Source organism: Genypterus blacodes, unplaced genomic scaffold (assembly GCF_046128005.1).
Source record: "Genypterus blacodes isolate CSIRO-AG114 ecotype Tasmania unplaced genomic scaffold, CSIRO-AGI_Gbla_v1 ptg000067l_1, whole genome shotgun sequence".
NCBI lineage: Eukaryota > Metazoa > Chordata > Actinopteri > Ophidiiformes > Ophidiidae > Genypterus > Genypterus blacodes.
In genome coordinates, this window is record NW_027466879.1 from 5877015 (window position 1) to 5904524 (window position 27510).

General features: G+C 43.6%; 1 protein-coding gene across 1 annotated transcript in view; it reads left to right on the forward strand.

Moving 5' to 3' along the window:
• Positions 1-24574, forward strand: part of LOC143004754 (mucin-2-like) — a 36446-nt gene extending 11872 nt beyond the window's left edge. Inside the window, exons 18-44 of the mRNA XM_076155886.1 lie at positions 24-70; positions 523-632; positions 824-975; positions 1464-1602; positions 1716-1826; positions 2223-2399; positions 3063-3302; positions 3863-4019; positions 4574-4702; positions 5333-5480; positions 6205-6248; positions 6336-6521; positions 7886-8199; positions 9718-9733; positions 10028-10132; positions 19404-19603; positions 19692-19863; positions 19995-20242; positions 20573-20756; positions 21032-21287; positions 21930-22102; positions 22639-22708; positions 22931-23058; positions 23143-23174; positions 23266-23434; positions 23939-24043; positions 24468-24574. Of these exons, the coding sequence (XP_076012001.1) occupies positions 24-70; positions 523-632; positions 824-975; positions 1464-1602; positions 1716-1826; positions 2223-2399; positions 3063-3302; positions 3863-4019; positions 4574-4702; positions 5333-5480; positions 6205-6248; positions 6336-6521; positions 7886-8199; positions 9718-9733; positions 10028-10132; positions 19404-19603; positions 19692-19863; positions 19995-20242; positions 20573-20756; positions 21032-21287; positions 21930-22102; positions 22639-22708; positions 22931-23058; positions 23143-23174; positions 23266-23434; positions 23939-24043; positions 24468-24574 (3919 nt within the window). The remainder of the gene's footprint in view (positions 1-23; positions 71-522; positions 633-823; positions 976-1463; positions 1603-1715; positions 1827-2222; positions 2400-3062; positions 3303-3862; positions 4020-4573; positions 4703-5332; positions 5481-6204; positions 6249-6335; positions 6522-7885; positions 8200-9717; positions 9734-10027; positions 10133-19403; positions 19604-19691; positions 19864-19994; positions 20243-20572; positions 20757-21031; positions 21288-21929; positions 22103-22638; positions 22709-22930; positions 23059-23142; positions 23175-23265; positions 23435-23938; positions 24044-24467) is intronic.
• Positions 24575-27510: the final 2936 nt, after the last annotated feature.

The window sequence follows — 27510 nt, forward strand, 5'->3', positions numbered from 1 at the left end:
ATTTCTCATTCATGCTTTTATAGCATCTGCAGACATGGAACCCTCAGCTGCTCAGGGACCCAACATACAGGTACACATTCTACACATTCATTCTTGATATGCACGCACTCCTGTTGTGTTTTTCAACTCTCAGTCTGTCTCATGATTTCTAATTTTAATAGTCCTCATTGCAAAGGCCACCAAAGTAGCTGAGACAGACAGTGCTTAAGTGAGGAATGAACTATTGGGGATTGTTTTGTACGTCCTGGTTGTTATTATCCATTGCATCAGTAATGAAGATGCAAAATAATACGAATTGGCATTTTGAGTAAGAAGTCTGGCTAGCTGTATGTTGTGTTTGAAAATGTCAGTTCAGTATCTACCTTTAGAACCTCAGCAAGAACATTCTAGAGCTAAATTAGAGCAGCTTCACCACTTTTCTATCCTGATTTGTTTTACATTCATAATTCTTTTCTTGAGAGAATACAGCCTTTTTGTGGCATGTAAAGTTAACACATCTGCCTTGGGTTTTGTTTTGCTCAGTGACCCTTGTGTGCAAGCTTCCCATGGTGTACTTTAACTGCTCCAGCGCTCAGCCTGGAACCAAGGGTGCGGAGTGTCAGAAAAGCTGCAACACCCTGGATATGACTTGTGTAAATACAGAAAACCACACACACACACACACACACACACACAAACACACACACACACACACACACACACACACACACACACACACACACACACACACACACACACACATAATATGCTGTAGTGGCACACACGGACAGACCCGGAATCTAGCTCATTTGTTCTTTTCTGCTTCTGTTTTCCTGGGATGCAGATCAGCACAGGTTGCACATCAGGCTGCATGTGTCCCTCCAGCTTGGTGTCAGACGGCAAAGGAGGATGCATCGAGGAGTCCAGCTGTCCGTGTATACACAACGGGAAAGTGTACCAGCCTGAACAGACGCTCATTGCAGACTGCAACACCTGGTTTGTACACACGTGCCTCACACATTATGTACACAGATACAGGGTAGATATGCACCAGTGGTGGAAAAGTACCTTGAAGTAAAGTAAAAGTAGTGATATCTCATGAAATTCACCCAAATGAAAAAATACTTGGGTAAAAGTCAAGCTTTGAAAAGCTGCTGATGGAAATTTTACTTCAGTATCAAAAGTATTTTTGGGATTATAATTTATAATTTAAGAATTGAAAGATAAAGTACAAAACTTAAAGGAGAGATTAAAACATACATATGTTACATATTATATTTAAATAAAGGCAATGAGCATAAAATAACAGCAGCAGTCCCACAAACGACTAGAGAATATGAAGCAATCATACATCTGTTGAACAAGGATTAAAATGCCAACATTCCCCGATGTATGTTAAAAAAAGAAAATGTATCCAAGACAGCGAACTTAACCAAGACAGCTTTATGTATTTCAAAGTGTTTGTAATATGTATGTGTGTGTAGCTATTGCAGAAACAGGAAGTTTGTCTGTACCACCAACGTCTGTGATGGCACTTGTGTAATCTATGGAGACGGTCACTATGTTACATTTGACGAGAAGAGGTTTGACTTCAACGGACAGTGTGAATACACACTCCTGCAGGTACAGTGGCTGCTCAGCACCTCCCTCTTCATCACACTGAGGAAGATGAGAACATAGAGCTAGGCTGAGGAAGGTTTACACTGAGCATTTTGTGTCCCTCTGTCCTTCCTCAGGATTTTTGCGGCAGTGCTCAGAACAGCGGAACCTTCAGAATAATCACAGAGAATGTTCCCTGTGGAACCACAGGAACTACCTGCTCCAAGACCATCAAGATCTTCCTTGAGGTAAACAACACATCCAAACTCTAAATCATATCATCAAACTCAAACATAAACATTTTCATAATGAGGATGATGAAGTTTTTGACATTTCTTACTTCATTTACATCATCCTCGCCAAAAGGTTGCAGGTCTGATACTGGCAAGTGTGAGTGTAAACAATCAGCATAGATGTTTAGCATTTTCAGTGAAATAAAAGTCATCTCAACTATGAGCGTGTTAAATGCTCCTTATAAATGTATATATATTTCTTACAAAATTAAGATTATTTCCTTTACGGTGAAATAGATCAAAGTACTTGAAATACAGTATTTACATATTGTCTTAAAATGACTTCAGTCTAATGATCATTCAATGTAATTGTAATTGTAATTGTTGCCTATTTGTTGTTGATACCTACAGGACAATGAGTTCCAGCTTAAAGATGGAGGCTTGCTGGTGATAAAGGGCAGCGTCCAGGTGTTCCCCACTCAGCTGCAAAAGATGGGCGTCTACTTGGTGCTGACATTGAAGCCAGGAGTTGTGCTCATGTGGGATACAAAGACGAGTCTGCTCATTAAGCTCAGCCAAAAATACCAGGTACGCAGTTGTGAGCAGAAGTAACACAATTTCAACCCATAAATAATGTAATTCAGATTGAATGTTAAAAACCAATCAAAGTTCAAATTCAGAATGCTCATACGTTATAGGTTTAGATATCGAAAGCCAACTAAAACACAAAGGTGAACAAATCAAACTAATAAAGCAATATACTAACATGGAACCAAAAAGAACAAAACCCAATGGCTGTCAGGGGAGAATGACTGACTGACAGCAGCTTATAATCGGTGAGTCTAATTTCCCTGAACCAACTGAAACATACAAGGTCCTGCAGGGAGCTTATTTGCAAAAGCAGATACCTTTGTATTTGCTTTGCATTCCCAATAAGAGCAATCAAGCTGATGCTGGGTTGAAATACAGAGCATTTACAAGTATAACAAGTTTAGTTTTCAACCCCACAGTAATTGTAAAGTAAAGATAATTTTACATATTACACCATCAAAACCTTATGGAGAATTTGTGGAAAAGTTTGGGAATCTCATTGATAAATAAGTTTTTCAGAAAGGCCTCTGCTCATCGGTTGATCTCTGACTGTAATAACCCAAAAACAATGCAAATCCTGCTGGGGCCAATCATTTATCACCTATACTTATTTTCATGACCACAAACATGTACAAGTGTCATTGCATTCCTCTGCCTCAGGGTAAAGTCTGCGGCCTGTGTGGAAATAACGATGGCAACAGTAAGAATGACTTCACCACACGCTCCCACGAAACGGTAGCCGATGTTCTACTTTTTGGGAACAGTTGGAAGGTTTCCAGCAGTTGTCCCAACGCCGTGCTGGTTAGTGACCCCTGTTCCTCCAACCCATACCGGGCAGCCTGGTCCCAGAAACAGTGCAGCATCATCACCAGCGTCACCTTCAAAGAGTGTCATACACAGGTAACTATGGCAATAGCAAACAAATAAATGTGAATAGAGTATATTCGCACATTCAACATTTACAATATTTTCATTTCTGAAAATATGACAGTATCAACTCAGCGTGCTAAATAAGCGCTGTACTGGTTGAAACTTTTGTAGAAAGGAAAAAGTCTACTGTTACTCTATCTGAGCTCATTTTGGCAGCCTGCAGTGTATACATCAGGTTTTTTAGTTTAGTAATGCAATTGGAACATTCAAAGAGAAGATCATTGGGTGAGAGCCAGGGTACACCTTGAATAGGTCACCAGTTTATCCCAGTCGGGTTTAGACTTATCAGAAAATTGCTTTAAGTCTTTGTACCGGGTCCAGTCCATCTTAGGTGGTAAATCCAATTAGAATTTAATTTGCAATGAGCATGTAAATGCAGTGAGTCAGTGCTGGTGTCAACGCTACAATGTACTTGTACTGTGTAATAGAATGTATATACACTGTTTAATTTAATAACTTAACTGTTGAACTACCAGGAGGTTATCTAATTTTCTTTAATCCATTAACAAATGCGTAACTATGTGTTTAAGGTTGACCCTGGTCCATACTTTGATTCTTGTGTGAGAGACTCGTGTGCTTGTGACACGGGTGGGGATTGTGAGTGTTTCTGCACAGCTGTGGCTGCCTATGCCAAAGCCTGTAATGAAGCTGGAGCCTGCGTAAGATGGAGAACTCCAACAATCTGCCGTGAGTTTTGTTAGCTTTTCTCAGCAGTGTAAATTGTTAAAAACTTCATATAAATGATTCATATTATTGTTGTATTGTTTAGCAAAGCATAAAAACTTTTGCATTTGTCAACTGGCCATAGTTCAATTTTTTGTTATAAATGTTGACATTAAAATGTAGTGCCATATAAATATCATTAAACTGTCTTCTGCTGCTAAACAGCACATGAGCATCACAGTTAAAAAACCCTCAACGACAATACAGTATATCTGCTCTGTTACTACCAGGTGAGAGGTAAACATGTGTAGTGCTCATGCAGTGCATAACCATCTGATTTTACAAAGCACAACCTCAACCTCACAATCATCACATTCAGTGACCTTTTGGGCACCATGTTGGGCAAGAAAAGCCACTGAAAAACTAGACAGTAATTAGTTACAAGAGGATAGCTCTGCAGGAAATTTTCACTTGATAAAAATGTATTGTAAAAATGACACATTAAATACAAAATCAAAATCAACTTGAAACACGAAAAATAATATTCAAAAAGTTAGATCATGTCTTGTTTCTTGCAGCAATTTTCTGTGACTACTATAACAATCCCGATGGCTGCGAATGGCACTACAAACCGTGTGGAGCTGATTGCATGAAGACATGTCGGAATCCATCAGGAAAGTGCTCTAACCTCGTCACTTCCCTGGAAGGTACAGTGGCCAAAAACAGCACCAGCTTCAGTAACTACTAGCAGACCCAGTTTGTGTATACAAATAAAGGCCAACTCCATTGTGTCTGTTTTGAAAAAGAGTTTGTTTTTCCCATTCAAATCTCTTGAGTATATGCACATGTGAAATGGGATTCGTCAATACAAAACATGCATATGATAAGTTCAAGAGTGCAAACACATTTAAACATTTTTAAACCTATCTTTGCAATTGTGCATTCAAGGTAATGTTAGTCAACATGCTTTTTTAGTTTTTACTTATTTTACTGATTTAATAGTTTTTATTTTTTCACCCAGCTTCAGTTTTAGCCATATTTCTCAGAATGCACAATATGTTACTTTACTCTATATGTATTCTACCTAAATGCTATTGTGAGACAATGTGAGGATAATGCAATCTTGGCTTGAACATCATCCACCTCCCTTCCACACTGATGTATTGTGTATGAGGCAGTTAGCTGTATCTAAAATAATCTAGTTTTCTGAAAAATAAAAAGGGGGTTGGAGCGGAGGAAAAAAAATAAGCACTGATTCTGTAAAATGCTGTAAGGACAGAAACTGCTATATCTGTATTTCAGCTCAGGTTACTCAAAATGCTATGATGGTTTTGCAGGCTGCTATCCAAATTGTCCTTCTACCAAGCCCTACTTTGATGAAGACACCATGAAGTGTGTTCCTTGGAACCAGTGTGGCTGCTACGACGACGAAGGCAACCATTATGGCCTTGGCGAAAAGACTCCATCTGCAAATTGTTACAACTGGTGGGTTTCATACAAAGCCTTTGTCTATTGGATTGATGCTCTGCTTGTTAAATGATGCAAAATACTTTTTTCTAGTGAAATTTCAGACATTGCAAATTTATTGGGAAATATAAGGAAAACATATTTAAACTGTGTCTATAAATAGAAATCTTGTTGTTGAGTCACTCCCAGAGTACATGATGTAAATCTGAAAGTGAACAAATTCTTAACACATCGAAACCTCAAGCACACTTTACATTGACCATTTCCTTGGGTGCGTTCATTGTTGGAAAAACCTTAGTAGGGGTAATTCATAAACAAAATTTGTGAATCCCCTAAGTTTTTTCTTAAACATTTTATGATATTTATGGAGCCATGCTGGTGTCACTGCTGGTTTAATACTTATTTCTATGTCCCTTGAAAGACTCCATAAAAAAAAGAATAAATTGGCAGTAGTTTGTTGTACTTTGTGTATGTAGCTTCATAAATCAACAACAGATGAGTCAGTCAGTCAACATCTGTTTTCCCAGTTTAATAAAAATCTGCATTTATCATACAATATGATATTTTTTTCATCTTTTTCAAAAGCAAGTGCTGCCAAATGAAAATCATCTGTAGAGTCTAATTTAAGATTTACTAATTATTACTCTGTTATGCATTGTAAAGAAATTCATGACATTACAGTTTTATTGGATGGTATCATATTGACACATGCTGAGTCCCTCCATTTCTTTCTGCTTCACAGCTCCTGTACAATGTCTGGAATAAGCTGCAACTATGATGTGAACGGTAAGACCATAAGAAAACTCTGTTCTCTCATGTCTATAGAACCAATATTTAACTGACTTGCTTAACGATTGTCCTCTAAATCCATAGCTTGTTGCTGCTTTATCAATGGAAAGAATTATCCATATGGTGCAACTATCTACAACACTACGGATGGGCTTGGACACTGTATCACAGCTGCATGTGGGCCGAATGGGACCATAATCAGGGAGGTACACTCATGCGAAATAACCACCACTTCGAGGCCTTCAACTACACCGTTTACATTTACCACAGGTATGACAATGTTAAACACAAAGCACCTTTCTCACGTTGTACTTAATGCATAAACAATTTTACAAAATCTGTATTGGAAGTGAGGCTGTGATGGTGAGACCCAATAGGTCAACTTGGTGATAGAATTTCACTCAGCTTTACACACAGTTGCTGTATGTACAATTGTAAAGAAAGAGATGTAGAGACTTTTATTTGACATTCAATGGATCTGCGCATCCTGAAAAAAGCAGAATACAATTAATGGCTTGAAGCATGTAGGAACAAAGGGCATCCCTCTGTTATTAAAGAGAAACATACAAAAGATACTAAAGGTGGCGCTTAAACAAGTTCCAGTTCGCTTAAAGAAGTTAAAGTTCGCTAAAACATTTACAACTAATGAAATTCTTGGCCTACAACAGGCCCACCTGTGGTCACAACAACAGGTCCACCTGAGGTCACAACAACCCCACCTGAGGTCACAACAACCCCACCTGAGGTCACAACAACAGGCCCTGTTAAAACCACACCTTCAGTTGTTACGTCTACAACTGGTCTTCCAACAACAACCAAAAAGGAAAGTACAACTGGACCCTTTGTGACAACCACGCCAGAAAAAGAAACAACCACTGGCCCAGTGACAGCCTCTACTACAGTTGTTCCTGAAACAACAACAGGCCCAACTAAAGTCACAACAACAGGCCCTGTTGAAACAACACCTTTAGTTGTTACGTCTACAACTGGTGTTCCAACAACAACCGAAAAAGAAAGTACAACTGGACCCGTCGTGACAACCACGCCACAAAAAGAAACAACCACTGGCCCAGTGACAGCCTCTACTACAGTTGTTTCTGAAACAACAACAGGCCCACCTGAGGTCACAACAACAGGCCCACCTGAGGTCACCACAACAGGTCCACCTGAGGTAACCACAACAGGCCCACCTGAGGTCACAACAACAGGCCCTGTTAAAACAACACCTTCAGTTGTTACGTCTACAACGGGTGTTCCAACAACAACCGAAAAAGAAAGTACAACTGGACCCGTCGTGACAACCACGCCAGAAAAAGAAACAACCACTGGCCCAGTGACAGCCTCCACTACAGTTGTTTCTGAAACAACAACAGGCCCACCTGAGGTCACAACAACAGGCCCTGTTAAAACCACACCTTCAGGTGTTACGTCTACAACTGGTGTTCCAACAACAACCAAAAAGGAAAGTACAACTGGACCCTTTGTGACAACCACGCCAGAAAATAAAACAACCACTGGCCCAGTGACAGCCTCTACTACAGTTGTTCCTGAAACAACAACAGGCCCACCTGAGGTCACAACAACAGGCCCAACTCAGGTTACAACAACAAGCCGTGTAAAAACAACACCTTCAGTTGGTACGACTAAAACTGGTGTTCCAACAACAACCAAAAAGGAAAGTACAACTGGACCCTTTGTGACAACCACGCCAGAAAAAGAAACAACCACTGGCCCAGTGACAGCCTCTACTACAGTTGTTGCTGAAACAACAACAGGCCCACCTGAGTTCACAACAACAGGCCCAACTGAGGTTACAACAACAGGCCCTGTAACGACAACACCTTCAGTTGGTACGACTACAACTGGTGTTCCAACAACAACCAAAAAGGAAATTACAAGTCGACCCTTTGAACCAACCACACCAGAAAAAGAAACAACCACTGGCCCAGTGACAGCCTCTACTACAGTTGTTGCTGAAACAACAACAGGCCCACCTGAGGTCACAACAACAGGCCCTGTAAAAACAACACCTTCAGTTGGTACAACTACAACTGGTGTTCCAACAACAACCAAAAAGGAAAGTACAACTGGACCCTTTGTGACAACCACGCCTGAAAAAGAAACAACCACTGGCCCAGTGACAGCCTCTACTACAGTTGTTCCTGAAACAACAACAGGCCCACCTGAGGTCACAACAACAGGCCCAACTGAGGTTACAACAACAGGCCCTGTAAAAACAACACCTTCAGTTCGTACGACTACAACTGGTGTTCCAACAACAACCAAAAAGGAAAGTACAACTGGACCCTTTGTGACAACCACGCCAGAAAAAGAAACAACCACTGGCCCAGTGACAGCCTCTACTCCAGTTGTTGCTGAAACAACAACAGGCCCACCTGAGGTCACAACAACAGGCCCTGTAAAAACAACACCTTCAGTTGGTACGACTACAACTGGTGTTCCAACAACAACCAAAAAGGAAAGTACAACTGGACCCTTTGTGACAACCACACCAGTAAAAGAAACAACCACTGGCCCAGTGACAGCCTCTATTACAGTTGTTCCTGAAACAACAACAGGCCCACCTGAGGTCACAACAACAGGCCCAACTGAGGTTACAACAACAGGCCCTGTAAAAACAACACCTTCAGTTGGTACGACTACAACTGGTGTTCCAACAACAACCAAAAAGGAAAGTACAACTGGACCCTTTGTGACAACCACGCCAGTAAAAGAAACAACCACTGGCCCGGTGACAGCCTCTACTACAGTTGTTGCTGAAACAACAACAGGCCCACCTGAGGTCACAACAACAGGCCCAACTGAGGTTACAACAACAGGCCCTGTAAAAACAACACCTTCAGTTGGTACGACTACAACTGGTGTTTCAACAACAACCAAAAAGGAAAGTACAACTGGACCCTTTGTGACAACCACGCCAGAAAAAGAAACAACCACTGGCCCAGTGACAGCCTCTACTACAGTTGTTGCTGAAACAACAACAGGCCCACCTGAGGTCACAACAACAGGCCCTGTAAAAACAACACCTTCAGTTGGTACGACTACAACTGGTGTTCCAACAACAACCAAAAAGAAAAGTACAACTGGACCCTTTGTGACAACCACACCAGTAAAAGAAACAACCACTGGCCCAGTGACAGCCTCCACTACAGTTGTTCCTGAAACAACAACAGGCCCACCTGAGGTCACAACAACAGGCCCAACTGAGGTTACAACAACAGGCCCTGTAAAAACAACACCTTCAGTTGGTACGACTACAACTGGTGTTCCAACAACTACCAAAAAGGAAAGTACAACTGGACCCTTTGTGACAACCACGCCAGTAAAAGAAACAACCACTGGCCCAGTGACAGCCTCTATTACAGTTGTTCCTGAAACAACAACAGGCCCACCTGAGGTCACAACAACAGGCCCAACTGAGGTTACAACAACAGGGCCTGTAAAGACAACACCTTCAGTTGGTACGACTACAACTGGTGTTCCAACAACAACCAAAAAGGAAAGTACAACAGGACCCTTTGTGACAACCACACCAGTAAAAGAAACAACCACTGGCCCAGTGACAGCCTCTACTACAGTTGTTCCTGAAACAACAACAGGCCCACCTGAGGTCACAACAACAGGCCCAACTGAGGTTACAACAACAGGCCCTGTAAAAACAACACCTTCAGTTGGTACGACTACAACTGGTGTTCCAACAACAACCAAAAAGGAAAGTACAACTGGACCCTTTGTGACAACCACGCCAGTAAAAGAAACAACCACTGGCCCAGTGACAGCCTCTACTACAGTTGTTGCTGAAACCACAACAGGCCCACCTGAGTTCACAACAACAGGCCCAACTGAGGTTACAACAACAGGCCCTGTAAAAGCAACACCTTCAGTTGGTACGACTACAACTGGTGTTCCAACAACAACCAAAAAGGAAATTACAAGTCAACCCTTTGAACCAACCACGCCAGAAAAAGAAACAACCACTGGCCCAGTGACAGCCTCTACTACAGTTGTTGCTGAAACAACAACAGGCCCACCTGAGGTCACAACAACAGGCCCTGTAAAAACAACACCTTCAGTTGGTACGACTACAACTGGTGTTCCAACAACAACCAAAAAGGAAAGTACAACTGGACCCTTTGTGACAACCACGCCAGAAAAAGAAACAACCACTGGCCCAGTGACAGCCTCTACTACAGTTGTTGCTGAAACAACAACAGGCCCACCTGAGGTCACAACAACAGGCCCTGTAAAAACAACACCTTCAGTTGGTACGACTACAACTGGTGTTCCAACAACAACCAAAAAGGAAAGTACAACTGGACCCTTTGTGACAACCACACCAGTAAAAGAAACAACCACTGGCCCAGTGACAGCCTCTACTACAGTTGTTCCTGAAACAACAACAGGCCCACCTGAGGTCACAACAACAGGCCCAACTGAGGTTACAACAACAGGCCCTGTAAAAACAACACCTTCAGTTGGTACGACTACAACTGGTGTTCCAACAACTACCAAAAAGGAAAGTACAACTGGACCCTTTGTGACAACCACGCCAGTAAAAGAAACAACCACTGGCCCAGTGACAGCCTCTACTACAGTTGTTCCTGAAACAACAACAGGCCCACCTGAGGTCACAACAACAGGCCCAACTGAGGTTACACCAACAGGCCCTGTAAAAACAACACCTTCAGTTGGTACGACTACAACTGGTGTTCCAACGACAACCAAAAAGGAAAGTACAACTGGACCCTTTGTGACAACCACGCCAGAAAAAGAAACAACCACTGGCCCAGTGACAGCCTCTACTACAGTTGTTCCTGAAACAACAACAGGCCCACCTGAGGTCACAACAACAGGCCCAACTGAGGTTACAACAACAGGCCCTGTAAAAACAACACCTTCAGTTGGTACGACTACAACTGGTGTTCCAACAACAACCAAAAAGGAAAGTACAACTGGACCCTTTGTGACAACCACGCCAGTAAAAGAAACAACCACTGGCCCAGTGACAGCCTCTACTACAGTTGTTGCTGAAACCACAACAGGCCCACCTGAGTTCACAACAACAGGCCCAACTGAGGTTACAACAACAGGCCCTGTAAAAACAACACCTTCAGTTGGTACGACTACAACTGGTGTTCCAACAACAACCAAAAAGGAAATTACAACTCGACCCTTTGAACCAACCACGCCAGAAAAAGAAACAACCACTGGCCCAGTGACAGCCTCTACTACAGTTGTTGCTGAAACAACAACAGGCCCACCTGAGGTCACAACAACAGGCCCTGTAAAAACAACACCTTCAGTTGGTACGACTACAACTGGTGTTCTAACAACAACCAAAAAGGAAAGTACAACTGGACCCTTTGTGACAACCACGCCAGTAAAAGAAACAACCACTGGCCCAGTGACAGCCTCTACTACAGTTGTTCCCGAAACAACAACAGGCCCACCTGAGGTCACAACAACAGGCCCAACTGAGGTTACAACAACAGGCCCTATAAAAACAACACCTTCAATTGGTACGACTACAACTGGTGTTCCAACAACTACCAAAAAGGAAAGTACAACTGGACCCTTTGTGACAACCACGCCAGTAAAAGAAACAACCACTGGCCCCGTGACAGCCTCTACTACAGTTGTTCCTGAAACAACAACAGGCCCATCTGAGGTCACAACAACAGGCCCAACTCAGGTTACAACAACAAGCCGTGTAAAAACAACACCTTCATTTGGTACGACTACAACTGGTGTTCCAACAACAACCAAAAAGGAAAGTACAACTGGACCCTTTGTGACAACCACACCAGAAAAAGAAACAACCACTGGCCCAGTGACAGCCTCTACTACAGTTGTTCCTGAAACCACAACAGGCCCACCTGAGTTCACAACAACAGGCCCAACTGAGGTTACAACAACAGGCCCTGTAAAAACAACACCTTCAGTTGCTACGACTACAACTGGTGTTCCAACAACAACCAAAAAGAAAAGTACAACTGGACCCTTTGTGACAACCACACCAGAAAAAGAAACAACCACTGGCCCAGTGACAGCCTCTACTACAGTTGTTCCTGAAACAACAACAGGCCCACCTGAGGTCACAACAACAGGCCCTGTAAAAACAACACCTTCAGTTGGTACGACTACAACTGGTGTTCCAACAACAACCAAAAAGGAAAGTACAACTGGACCCTTTGTGACAACCACGCCAGAAAAAGAAACAACCACTGGCCCAGTGACAGCCTCTACTACAGTTGTTGCTAAAACAACAACAGGCCCACCTGAGGTCACAACAACAGGCCCTGTAAAAACAACACCTTCAGTTGGTACGACTACAACTGGTGTTCCAACAACAACCAAAAAGGAAAGTACAACTGGACCCTTTGTGACAACCACGCCAGAAAAAGAAACAACCACTGGCCCAGTGACAGCCTCTACTACAGTTGTTGCTAAAACAACAACAGGCCCACCTGAGGTCACAACAACAGGCCCTGTAAAAACAACACCTTCAGTTGGTACGACTACAACTGGTGTTCCAACAACAACCAAAAAGGAAAGTACAACTGGACCCTTTGTGACAACCAAGCCAGAAAAAGAAACAACCACTGGCCCAGTGACAGCCTCTACTACAGTTGTTGCTGAAACAACAACAGGCCCACCTGAGGTCACAACAACAGGCCCTGTAAAAACAACACCTTCAGTTGGTACGACTACAACTGGTGTTCCAACAACAACCAAAAAGGAAAGTACAACTGGACCCTTTGTGACAACCACGCCAGTAAAAGAAACAACCACTGGCCCAGTGACAGCCTCTACTACAGTTGTTCCTGAAACAACAACAGGCCCACCTGAGGTCACAACAACAGGCCCAACTGAGGTTACAACAACAGGCCCTGTAAAAACAACACCTTCAGTTGGTACGACTACAACTGGTGTTCCAAAAACTACCAAAAAGGAAAGTACAACTGGACCCTTTGTGAAAACCACGCCAGTAAAAGAAACAACCACTGGCCCAGTGACAGCCTCTACTACAGTTGTTCCTGAAACAACAACAGGCCCACCTGAGGTCACAACAACAGGCCCAACTGAGGTTACAACAACAAGCCGTGTAAAAACAACACCTTCATTTGGTACGACTACAACTGGTGTTCCAACAACAACCAAAAAGGAAAGTACAACTGGACCCTTTGTGACAACCACGCCAGAAAAAGAAACAACCACTGGCCCAGTGACAGCCTCTACTACAGTTGTTCCTGAAACCACAACAGGCCCACCTGAGTTCACAACATCAGGCCCAACTGAGGTTACAACAACAGGCCCTGTAAAAACAACACCTTCAGTTGGTACGACTACAACTGGTGTTCCAACAACAACCAAAAAGGAAAGTACAACTGGACCCTTTGTGACAACCACGCCTGAAAAAGAAACAACCACTGGCCCAGTGACAGCCTCTACTACAGTTGTTGCTGAAACAACAACAGGCCCACCTGAGGTCACAACAACAGGCCCTGTAAAAACAACACCTTCAGTTGGTACGACTACAACTGGTGTTCCAACAACAACCAAAAAGGAAAGTACAACTGGACCCTTTGTGACAACCACGCCAGTAAAAGAAACAACCACTGGCCCAGTGACAGCCTCTACTACAGTTGTTCCCGAAACAACAACAGGCCCACCTGAGGTCACAACAACAGGCCCAACTGAGGTTACAACAACAGGCCCTATAAAAACAACACCTTCAATTGGTACGACTACAACTGGTGTTCCAACAACTACCAAAAAGGAAAGTACAACTGGACCCTTTGTGACAACCACGCCAGTAAAAGAAACAACCACTGGCCCCGTGACAGCCTCTACTACAGTTGTTCCTGAAACAACAACAGGCCCATCTGAGGTCACAACAACAGGCCCAACTCAGGTTACAACAACAAGCCGTGTAAAAACAACACCTTCATTTGGTACGACTACAACTGGTGTTCCAACAACAACCAAAAAGGAAAGTACAACTGGACCCTTTGTGACAACCACACCAGAAAAAGAAACAACCACTGGCCCAGTGACAGCCTCTACTACAGTTGTTCCTGAAACCACAACAGGCCCACCTGAGTTCACAACAACAGGCCCAACTGAGGTTACAACAACAGGCCCTGTAAAAACAACACCTTCAGTTGCTACGACTACAACTGGTGTTCCAACAACAACCAAAAAGAAAAGTACAACTGGACCCTTTGTGACAACCACACCAGAAAAAGAAACAACCACTGGCCCAGTGACAGCCTCTACTACAGTTGTTCCTGAAACAACAACAGGCCCACCTGAGGTCACAACAACAGGCCCTGTAAAAACAACACCTTCAGTTGGTACGACTACAACTGGTGTTCCAACAACAACCAAAAAGGAAAGTACAACTGGACCCTTTGTGACAACCACGCCAGTAAAAGAAACAACCACTGGCCCAGTGACAGCCTCTACTACAGTTGTTGCTAAAACAACAACAGGCCCACCTGAGGTCACAACAACAGGCCCTGTAAAAACAACACCTTCAGTTGGTACGACTACAACTGGTGTTCCAACAACAACCAAAAAGGAAAGTACAACTGGACCCTTTGTGACAACCACGCCAGAAAAAGAAACAACCACTGGCCCAGTGACAGCCTCTACTACAGTTGTTGCTAAAACAACAACAGGCCCACCTGAGGTCACAACAACAGGCCCTGTAAAAACAACACCTTCAGTTGGTACGACTACAACTGGTGTTCCAACAACAACCAAAAAGGAAAGTACAACTGGACCCTTTGTGACAACCAAGCCAGAAAAAGAAACAACCACTGGCCCAGTGACAGCCTCTACTACAGTTGTTGCTGAAACAACAACAGGCCCACCTGAGGTCACAACAACAGGCCCTGTAAAAACAACACCTTCAGTTGGTACGACTACAACTGGTGTTCCAACAACAACCAAAAAGGAAAGTACAACTGGACCCTTTGTGACAACCACGCCAGTAAAAGAAACAACCACTGGCCCAGTGACAGCCTCTACTACAGTTGTTCCTGAAACAACAACAGGCCCACCTGAGGTCACAACAACAGGCCCAACTGAGGTTACAACAACAGGCCCTGTAAAAACAACACCTTCAGTTGGTACGACTACAACTGGTGTTCCAAAAACTACCAAAAAGGAAAGTACAACTGGACCCTTTGTGAAAACCACGCCAGTAAAAGAAACAACCACTGGCCCAGTGACAGCCTCTACTACAGTTGTTCCTGAAACAACAACAGGCCCACCTGAGGTCACAACAACAGGCCCAACTGAGGTTACAACAACAAGCCGTGTAAAAACAACACCTTCATTTGGTACGACTACAACTGGTGTTCCAACAACAACCAAAAAGGAAAGTACAACTGGACCCTTTGTGACAACCACGCCAGAAAAAGAAACAACCACTGGCCCAGTGACAGCCTCTACTACAGTTGTTCCTGAAACCACAACAGGCCCACCTGAGTTCACAACAACAGGCCCAACTGAGGTTACAACAACAGGCCCTGTAAAAACAACACCTTCAGTTGGTACGACTACAACTGGTGTTCCAACAACAACCAAAAAGGAAAGTACAACTGGACCCTTTGTGACAACCACGCCTGAAAAAGAAACAACCACTGGCCCAGTGACAGCCTCTACTACAGTTGTTGCTGAAACAACAACAGGCCCACCTGAGGTTACAACAACAGGCCCAACTGAGGTTACAACAACAGGCCCTGTAAAAACAACACCTTCAGTTGGTACGACTACAACTGGTGTTCCAACAACAACCAAAAAGGAAATTACAACTCGACCCTTTGAACCAACCACACCAGAAAAAGAAACAACCACTGGCACAGTGACAGCATCTACTACAGTTGTTCCTGAAACAACAACAGGCCCACCTGAGGTCACAACAACAGGCCCTGTAAAAACACCTTCAGTTGGTACGACTACAACTGGTGTTCCAACAACAACCAAAAAGGAAATTACAACTCGACCCTTTGAACCAACCACGCCAGAAAAAGAAACAACCACTGGCCCAGTGACAGCCTCTACTACAGTTTTTGCTGAAACAACAACAGGCCCACCTGAGGTCACAACAACAGGCCCTGTAAAAACAACACCTTCAGTTGGTACAACTACAACTGGTGTTCCAACAACAACCAAAAAGGAAAGTACAACTGGACCCTTTGTGACAACCACGCCAGAAAAAGAAACAACCACTGGCCCAGTGACAGCCTCTACTACAGTTGTTCCTGAAACCACAACAGGCCCACCTGAGTTCACAACAACAGGCCCAACTGAGGTTACAACAACAGGCCCTGTAAAAACAACACCTTCAGTTGGTACGACTACAACTGGTGTTCCAACAACAACCAAAAAGGAAAGTACAACTGGACCCTTTGTGACAACCACGCCTGAAAAAGAAACAACCACTGGCCCAGTGACAGCCTCTACTACAGTTGTTCCTGAAACAACAACAGGCCCACCTGAGGTTACAACAACAGGCCCAACTGAGGTTACAACAACAGGCCCTGTAAAAACAACACCTTCAGTTGGTACGACTACAACTGGTGTTCCAACAACAACCAAAAAGGAAATTACAACTCGACCCTTTGAACCAACCACACCAGAAAAAGAAACAACCACTGGCACAGTGACAGCATCTACTACAGTTGTTCCTGAAACAACAACAGGCCCACCTGAGGTCACAACAACAGGCCCTGTAAAAACACCTTCAGTTGGTACGACTACAACTGGTGTTCCAACAACAACCAAAAAGGAAATTACAACTCGACCCTTTGAACCAACCACGCCAGAAAAAGAAACAACCACTGGCCCAGTGACAGCCTCTACTACAGTTTTTGCTGAAACAACAACAGGCCCACCTGAGGTCACAACAACAGGCCCTGTAAAAACAACACCTTCAGTTGGTACAACTACAACTGGTGTTCCAACAACAACCAAAAAGGAAAGTACAACTGGACCCTTTGTGACAACCACGCCTGAAAAAGAAACAACCACTGGCCCAGTGACAGCCTCTACTACAGTTGTTCCTGAAACAACAACAGGCCCACCTGAGGTCACAACAACAGGCCCACCTGAGGTCACAACAACAGGCCCTGTTAAAACCACACCTCCAGTTGGTACGTCTACAACTGGTGTTCCAACAACAACCATAAAGAGAAGTACAACTGGAACTGTCGTGACAACCACACCAGAAAAAGAAACAACCACTGGCCCAGTGACAGCCTTTACTACAGTTGTTGCTGAAACAACAACTGGCCCACCTGAGGTCACAACAACAGGCCCACCTGAGGTCACAACAACAGGCCCATCTGAGGTCACCACAACAGGCCCACCTGAGGTCACAACAACAGGCCCTGTTAAAACAACACCTTCAGTTGTTACGTCTACGACTGGTGTTCAAACAACAACCATAAAGGGAAGTACAACTGGACCGGTCGTGACAACCACGCCAGAAAAAGAAACAACCACTGGCCCAGTGACAGCCTCTACTACAGTTGTTCCTGAAACAACAACACGCCCACCTGAGTTCACAACAACAGGCCCTCCTGAGGTCACAACAACAGTCCCAGTTAAAACCACACCTACAGTTGGTACGACTACAACTGGTGTTCCAACAACAACCAAAAAGGGAAGTACAACTCGACCCTTTGTGACAACCACGCCAGAAAAAGAAACAACCACTGGCCCAGTGACAGCCTCTACTACAGTTGTTTCTGAAACAACAACAGGCCCACCTGAGGCCACAACAACAGGCCCACCTGAGGTCACAACAACAGGCCCATCTGAGGTCACAACAACAGGCCCATCTGAGGTCACAACAACAGGCCCTGTTAAAACCACACCTTCAGTTTTTACGTCTACTACTGGTGTTCCAACAACAACCAAGAAGGGAAGTACAACTGGACCCGTCGTGATAACCACACCAGAAAAAGAAACAACCACTGGCCCACCTGAGGTCACAAAAACAGGCCCTGTTAAAACTACACGTTCAACAACTATTAAGGCAACTACATCTGAAGCAACCACCACTGGACCAGTAACTGAAATTTCAGCGAGCACAACTGTGTACACAACAACATACACAGTAGTTACAGGACAAGGAACTACAACCACTCAACAACCTAGTCCTCAAGTTTTTATTACTACAACATTGCCACCATTTACCACACCTGGCTTGTGTTCCTGTCACGTCAATGGAACTTACTATTATGCAGGTATGTCATTCTTTTATTTTTAATTTCAGAGTTTTTTATGCTCAGTTAGAGTAAGCAGTTGCCCTTTTCAGCAGCCCTAGTTTTTAATTCACTTGCTGTTTTTCTTTGTTTTTTTATCACTTGAATAATAATGAAAGTATTTACATTTTCTCACTAAATTTATGCTGTTCTCAACTATTAATATGACTGGAGTTGCATCAAAATTAATGTTTTGTTGAGAACTCATTCCTTCAAACAGTTTCAAACTGAAACCATGTATTTGTATTGATTGTACTGTATTCCTATTTTTTTGCAATTAATTAGTTGTAAATATTTGGCATGAAGGAAAATAAAGTAAAATTAACACTTATTGAGATCAAACAGAGATACACATGATGATATTTTGGTGATATATCCCAGCACATACAAATTGTAGTGGTTCTTTTCTCAAGTGGATGCATCTTCATTCTCCTGAGTTGTTAATGTTCATGTTAATGTTAATGTTGTTAATGTGGCTGCTGTCATTTCTCTCCAGCAAGTCATGCATTACTATGTTTGATATACCTTTATATTAATTGCTGCGACTTAATACAGTGTAAGATAGGGTGATGGGGTTAAATTGACCTAATTTAAAAAGCTACATTTAAAAGCTAAATTATTCATTTTAGACATATCTGAATTATAATTTATGTTATGTATATCTGCCACATTCTATTTTAATTAATAATTAATTAATAGTTTGTATTGTCTTGTTTATACTATGAAAATTAATGCAGTGTCCATGTTAAATACATATTCTATAATTCACGTGAAGTTTTTAAATCGTTTTTTTCCATTTTAATTTTGTTGTTAGTGTTTGACTGTTGATATCATTCCTTTATTTTCACAGGGGACCTGGTCTATAATCGCACTGATGGTTTAGGGTGGTGTTATGTTGCATATTGCAATTTGACTTGTGAAATCGCGCAACAGTCAAATCCATGTGGCACAACAGTGCCACCCACCACTACCCGCACTATTCCTACCACTCCTACCACAGTGCCACCTACAACTACTCTGGACTGCATCAATGTGTATCCACAAAGAAAGGTGTGAAATACTACATTTGTTTTTCCCAGTAGGATAACATCTTAATTCTGTTTGATAAGACTACTTACTTATTTGCTACTACTTTTAGAATGGGGAGTCCTGGAAGGTTGACAACTGCACTGACGCTGAATGCATCAATGGGGACGTTGTACAAAAAATGTATGCGTGTGCCGAAGTCCAAAAACCAATCTGTGTTAATGGACGCAAACTTGTAAAGGTCTATGATTACAGGGGCTGCTGCTTCCGTTATGAATGTGAATGTGAGTTGACAGATGTAAACCTACATTTGGTTACATTTACCATTTTCTTCTTGGACATCCACATAATTAATCAACTATAAATTGTGGTGGTCGGCATGAATAACTCATACATGGTACTTCTTATCCTACAGGTGTGTGCAGTCTCTGGGGAGGCTCTCACTATAAGACATTTGACGGAAAATCATATGATTTCCAGCAGGATTGTTCATTCTACCTGGTTAAAGAAATCATTCCTAAACATAAATTGACAATTATACTGACCATCAATGAATGTAGTACCTCAAACGATGCATCCTGTACCAAGTCTCTACTTGTTCTTTACCAAACCTACGAAATTGTCCTGACTCAGTTCAAAACATCAGGAACAACAACCAATGTGGTAAGCATTCCCATTTAACTTGTCAAGACATATTGGGGGTAATTCATTAAAAAAAAATCACAATAACCACACGGCTCTTCAGATACAAACGTTGAAAAGAGGCTCCAATTTGACTCTGATCTAAATTAATGGGACACTTAAAATCTGGCACTGTTTGTATGAATTACCACTTTGATTGAATTACCTCTATTGTTAACTGCTTTAATGACAGTATCTTACTTCATTCATGATGTCATTGAAAGCTACCGACTTGACGGTTAATGATGGAGTTTGACATGCTGCTATGTGCTATTCATTGTTTCCCTTGTGTTTTGTTGTGTCCTTCTTCAGGTGTTTGTGAATGACAAACGCATCTATCCTTCCTATCAAAATTCAGCCATTTGCGTCACTGGTACTGATATGGCGATCACTTTGACGATACCAAATATTGGTGTAAAAGTGGTTTATAGAGGTTCCTCCTTCACTATTAACATTCCTTATTCCATCTTCATTGGTAAAACTGAAGGACAGTGTGGTGAGTTATCAGAACCTTTAATGTGTGAAAGGCATTGATATGCATGAGGTATCTCTACTTTTACTGAAGTATAGCTTCAAAGTATTGATCTACCTCTGAACGTTGTTTTCTCAAAACAAGAAATAAATAAAGCATGTCTTCTCCATCCAGCACCTCCACCAGACCAACCACATTCATTAACATGCAAACATCTATGTCATTTGTAAGCATGTGTAATTACACTCACTGTCTGGGGTTCAGCTTGCCCATTTCTTATCCTGCTTCTGCCTTCTCAGGTACCTGCGACAACTCCCAGGCCAATGACTGCCGTAAACCCAATGGCCAGGTAGCAGACTGCAAAGACTCTGCAGGCCAATGGAATGTTCCCGACACACCCTGTGAGCCCACACCAACCCCACCAACTACTACTACAAGTCCAGGACCAACCACATCAATTACAACTGGACCAGAACCAACAGTCACAACCACAGCCCCATTCACTACCACTGTGCCTCCATGTGAGCCTGCCATCTGTGAGATCCTGAAGAGCAGGTGAGAGAACAGCTATATGCTTTATGTTTTCCCCCACATTGGTTTCGTCTGCCCAACTGCCATTAATCAGCAGGATTTCTCAAAAAGTATGAACAATTTTTCATGAAACTTGGTGGGCAGGTTTTTACCCCATAACCTTTGAATTATATATATTTTTTTAAAAACTGGATAGTTTTGTATCTCCTGCTCAACTTGGTGTCAACTAACACAAATTTCTACATACAGAGTGTCTTGACCAAGCAGGACAAAAAAATGTATCTTTGCCTTTTTGAACTCTATATCATTTTGCTGTAATTGACTGCCAAACTTGAGTAGCTGTGTTTCATTCTTCAAAGTGCTGTGTCGTGTGAATTAATGACTTACTTCTACAATATATTTATCCTTTAGTCTGTCTATTGTAACCAAACTTGTATATTTATCTATGTGTCCGTCTATTGTATGCCGTGGACAAGTGCACTCACTAGTACAAAAAAAAAAACATCAGTCAACTAATCAAATTCATAAAAGATGATTTCGGGTCACATTTTCTCAGATTTAGCTAAATAAATTACATGAATACATGAGTTATTTTGGCCCTATCCAGGCCATTTTTATGTTCTGATCACTTGCCTTAACCTAGTCTTTCTTTTTTGTCCCCTCTAGTGTATTTGCACCATGCTTTTCAGCTGTGCACCCAGAACCATACATTAAGACCTGCAAGTCGGACATTTGCAAAAGTGGCAATAACACCTGCGCCAGCCTGGAAGCATATGCTGCCGAGTGCTCTAATGAAGGAATCTGTCTCGACTGGAGGAACGCCACCAACGGGGAGTGTGGTAGGATTTGGATCAAAGAAACTGTTCAGAACTAAGTGTGTATAATGTCCAATTGTGGAGTATATGAGATGAAAGTGAAACTCTGGACTTTCTCAAACTGTCAGATAATGCTAACAAGGAAGGGCATCAATGAAACGATGATGGATGAAAAAGAGATCTGCATTTACTTCTGACATGTGAAAAATTTAAAAAAAATGTCCACATCAGAAACCATTAGAAAAAGAAAGCATTTATAACTTACACTACAGCTATAACAAAAACATAAATTTTATATCACTACATATGGTTATTTTTGAATTTTTTTCTCCAGAATGTTTAATTATTATAACTACATAGGCTAATACATTAAAAATCTATACATGAAGGGATAGTGATTAAGAACATGCAACCAGAAATTGAAGGAGCATGCAGGAGGTGGTACTGTTGAACTCCTGCTATTGGCGGATTTTGTGTTATCTTAAAGTGTGCACATAAATTACCTGCTTATGTGTGCTCAGCAGTCTTCAAATGTTTAAAAACTGATCTCTATCTTACAGTGCACGAATGTCCAAGCAACAAGGTGTACTTGGCCTGTGGCCCAACTGTCGAGCCTACATGCAATGACGGGTAAAACATATTATACACTATCTCTTATTATTGTAATTTGTAGTAGTAGTAGTAGTAATTGAAGAAGTGGTAGTCGTATTGTAGTTTTCGCTTATAATAATACAATGAAAGGGAACAAATACTTTTTTATTAACTTCCATAATTACAATACATTTTTACAGTTTTATAGAGATCAGCTGTTTTATGACAAGACAATTGATTTACCACCATTTTTCATATCAGGTACAACAAGGTGTTTGGAAAAGATTCTCAGACTGACACAAACTCAACCGACACTAGGGAAGGTTGCTTCTGTCCTGAAGGCACCACGCTGTTCAACACAGTCTACAAGGAGTGCGTGAAGGAGTGTGGTAAGATGAGATGCTTCGAGAAGACAGCAAACTTTGGTTTGGCTTATGAAATGTTTTTATTTACACTACTTTTTTAAATTGCAGGTTGTGTTGGACCTGATGGCAAACCCAAACAGGTGAGGACCCCTGCCTTAAACATGCATTCCTGCACAGACTAAGACGAGCTGTGTTTTTATGAGCTTTCTGCTGTTCTTCTCTTTCTCATAGCCTGGGGAAAAATGGATCAGCGACTGTCAATCGTGCATGTGTGACCCAGATTCCATGAGTATTGAGTGTTCGGCTATTGAGTGCCCTATAACACCTGGTCTCAACTGCAGCAGGCTTGGCGAGAGGCTGGTGACCAAAACAGAGAACTGCTGCCAGAAACAATCCTGTGGTCAGTTACACAATTCTTTGTGGTTGTTTTTAAGAAGGGGCAAAGAGATGGAAAACTTGAAAAACTGATGTTCCTGCCAAAGCGCTCACAAATTCACCAGCAGGGATTTGGGTTGGATTGAGATAGAAAATCTGTTTACAGTTTTACTGTTTAAAAATACTTAAGCCTGGATGAAAAAAGTGTTACCTTTGCACTGTCCACATATTTCTTTTTTAAAACTCACTCATTCTGGCAGTCAGCATCACATGTATAACTTTTTTCAGGAGACCTGTAGTAATACATCTGGAACATTCACTTCAGTCTTCAATTTGTCTTAGCATGCAAATTTGTACCTTTTATTGGTGAAGTTATAGTCAATTCTAGCAGTCTAATTCAGAGGAGAGCAGACCACTAGCTCTGCTCACTAGTACTCTGCTATATTCCGGCAACAAATGTCAATGGCAAACTAACAATAATCACTTCCAAATATTGAGCATCCTCTCCTCCTTTCCCCCTCCCGAACAGAATGTGACGCAAACCTGTGTCCCATGGTAATCCCCACCTGTCAACCTGGGTTTGAGCTCAACGTCACCAAGGAGACTGATGACTGTTGCACAACATATGAGTGTGGTAGGTGAATCTAGCACCAATGTCAACTAAACTCAATCTGCTGACGTTAAATAATTTGGTAATTAAGGAAATTTAAAGAAATGTACATCATTTCTCTTAAAAGTTCCACCATGACTGAAACATTTGAGAATATGATATATATTTTTAAACATTCTTAATTTATCCATCATTTTGAACTGCAGCATTTAGGCAATTTTGAATCGTACATTTCGTTAGGGAACATGCTATTTTAGTGCAAGAAGGAAAATCGGATTATGGAGAAGTGGGATCTTTTGGGGCTGATTGCATCATCAATGCTTCTCTCTAAATATACAAGTCTTGAATTGACTATAATTAAGTGTCACATTAATTACAGTAGACGTATACATTAATAATCTAGTTTAGATTTTAACTTGTGTTACTCTCCTCTCTTTTGTTTCTGCAGTTCCTAAAGGTGTATGTGTCTACGACATGACTGAGTACATGGTAGGAACACAGAACACATTCGACAACCTTGTCTCACTGTCCAACTGCAAATACAATCTACATTAAAACTTGCACTTGTGAATTCTGCCAAACATAAACATTTAAATCAAAAAATCAAAGTATGAATTGAAATTCTCAACAAAATGTCTAACAACCATAACAAGCGTACACTAAAATATAATTCACTGCTCAAATCAAGCCCTTTCAACTGAACTCTTATGTTTTTCTTAGCCTGGTACTAAGATACCAACACCAGAACTACCACCAGAACCACCTATAGAATCACCAGTAACACCAATTCAACCATCAGGAACAACAACTACAGGACCATCTGGCCCAGGTGTACCATCAGGAACAACAACTGCCAGACCATCTGGCCCAGAAGTACCATCAGGAACAACTGTCAGACCGTCTGGCCCAGGGGCTCCATCAGGAACAACAGCTGCAGGACTGTCTGGCCCAGGGGTACCATCAGGAACAACAACTGCAGGACCATCTGGCCCAGGGGTACCATCAGCGACAACAACTGCAGGGGTACCATCAGGAACAACAACTGCAGGACCACCTGGCCCAGGGGTTCCATCAGGAACAACAACTGCAGGACCGTCTGGCCCAGGGGTACCATCAGGAACAACAACTGCAGTACCATCTGGCCCAGGGGTACCATCAGGAACAACAACTGCAGGGGTACCATCAGGAACAACAACTGCCAGGCCATCTGGCCCAGGGGTACCATCAGGAACAACAACTGCAGGACCACCTGGCTCAGGGGCTCCATCAGGAACAACAACTACAGGACCGTCTGGCCCAGGGGAACCATCAGGAACAACAACTGCAGTACCATCTGGCCCAGGGGTACCATCAGGAACAACAACTGCAGGGGTACCATCAGGAACAACAACTGTAGGGGCTCCATCAGGAACAACAACTGCCAGACCGTCTGGCCCAGGGGTACCATCAGGAACAACAACTGCAGGACCATCTGGCCCAGGGGTACCATCAGGAACAACAACTGCAGGACCGTCTGGCCCAGGGGCACCATCAGGAACAACAACTACAGGACCTACTGGCCCAGGGGTACCATCAGGAACAACAACTACAGGACCGTCTGGCCCAGGGGCACCATCAGGAACAACAACTACAGGACCTTCTGGCCCAGGGGTACCATCAGGAACAACAACTGCAGGGGCTCCATCAGGAACAACAACTGCCAGACCGTCTGGCCCAGGGGTACCATCAGGAACAACAACTGCAGGACCATCTGGCCCAGGGGTACCATCAGGAACAACAACTGCAGGACCACCTGGCTCAGGGGCTCCATCAGGAACAACAACTTCAGGACCGTCTGGCCCAGGGGTACCATCAGGAACAACAACTGCAGGACCGTCTGGCCCAGGGGTACCATCAGGAACAACAACTGCCAGACCGTCTGGCCCAGGGGTACCATCAGAAACAACAACTGCAGGACCGTCTGGCCCAGGGGTACCATCAGGAACAACAACTGCAGGACCGTCTGGCCCAGGGGTACCATCAGGAACAACAACTGCAGGACCGTCTGGCCCAGGGGTACCATCAGGAGCAACAACTACAGGACCGTCTGGCCCAGGGGTACCATCAGGAACAACAACTACAGGACCGTCTGGCCCAGGCGTACCATCAGGAACAACAACTACAGGACCGTCTGGCCCAGGGGTACCATCAGGAACAACAACTGCAGGACCATCTGGCCCAGGCGTACCATCAGGAACAACAACTACAGGACCGTCTGGCCCAGGGGTACCATCAGGAACAACAACTGCAGGACCGTCTGGCCCAGGGGTACCATCAGGAACAACAACTTCAGGACCATCTGGCCCAGGGGTACCATCAGGAACAACAACTGCAGGACAACCTGGCTCAGGGGCTCCATCAGGAACAACAACTTCAGGACCGTCTGGCCCAGGGGTACCATCAGGAACAACAACTGCAGGACCATCTGGCCCAGGCGTACCATCAGGAACAACAACTACAGGACCGTCTGGCCCAGGGGTACCATCAGGAACAACAACTGCAGGACCGTCTGGCCCAGGGGTACCATCAGGAACAACAACTGCAGGACCATCTGGCCCAGGGGTACCATCAGGAACAACAACTTCAGGACCGTCTGGCCCAGGGGTACCATCAGGAACAACAACTGCAGGACCATCTGGCCCAGGCGTACCATCAGGAACAACAACTACAGGACCGTCTGGCCCAGGGGTACCATCAGGAACAACAACTGCAGGACCGTCTGGCCCAGGGGTACCATCAGGAACAACAACTGCAGGACCATCTGGCCCAGGGGTACCATCAGGAACAACAACTGCAGGACAACCTGGCTCAGGGGCTCCATCAGGAACAACAACTTCAGGACCGTCTGGCCCAGGGGTACCATCAGGAACAACAACTGCAGGACCGTCTGGCCCAGGGGTACCATCAGGAACAACAACTGCAGGACCGTCTAGCCCAGGGGTACCATCAGGAACAACAACTACAGGACCGTCTGGCCCAGGGGTACCATCAGGAACAACAACTACAGGACCGTCTGGCCCAGGCGTACCATCAGGAACAACAACTACAGGACCGTCTGGCCCAGGGGTACCATCAGGAACAACAACTGCAGGACCGTCTGGCCCAGGGGTACCATCAGGAACAACAACTGCAGGACCATCTGGCCCAGGGGTACCATCAGGAACAACAACTGCAGTACCGTCTGGCCCAGGGGTACCATCAGGAACAACAACTGCAGGACCGTCTGGCCCAGGGGTACCATCAGGAACAACAACTGCAGGACCGTCTGGCCCAGGGGTACGATCAGGACCAACAACTGCAAGGGCACCATCAGGAACAACAACTGCCAGACCGTCTGGCCCAGGGTTACGATCAGGAACAACAACTGCAGGACCGTCTGGCCCAGGGGTACCATCAGGATCAACAACTCCAGGCGGAATATCAGCACCAACAACCACCAGAACCCCACCATT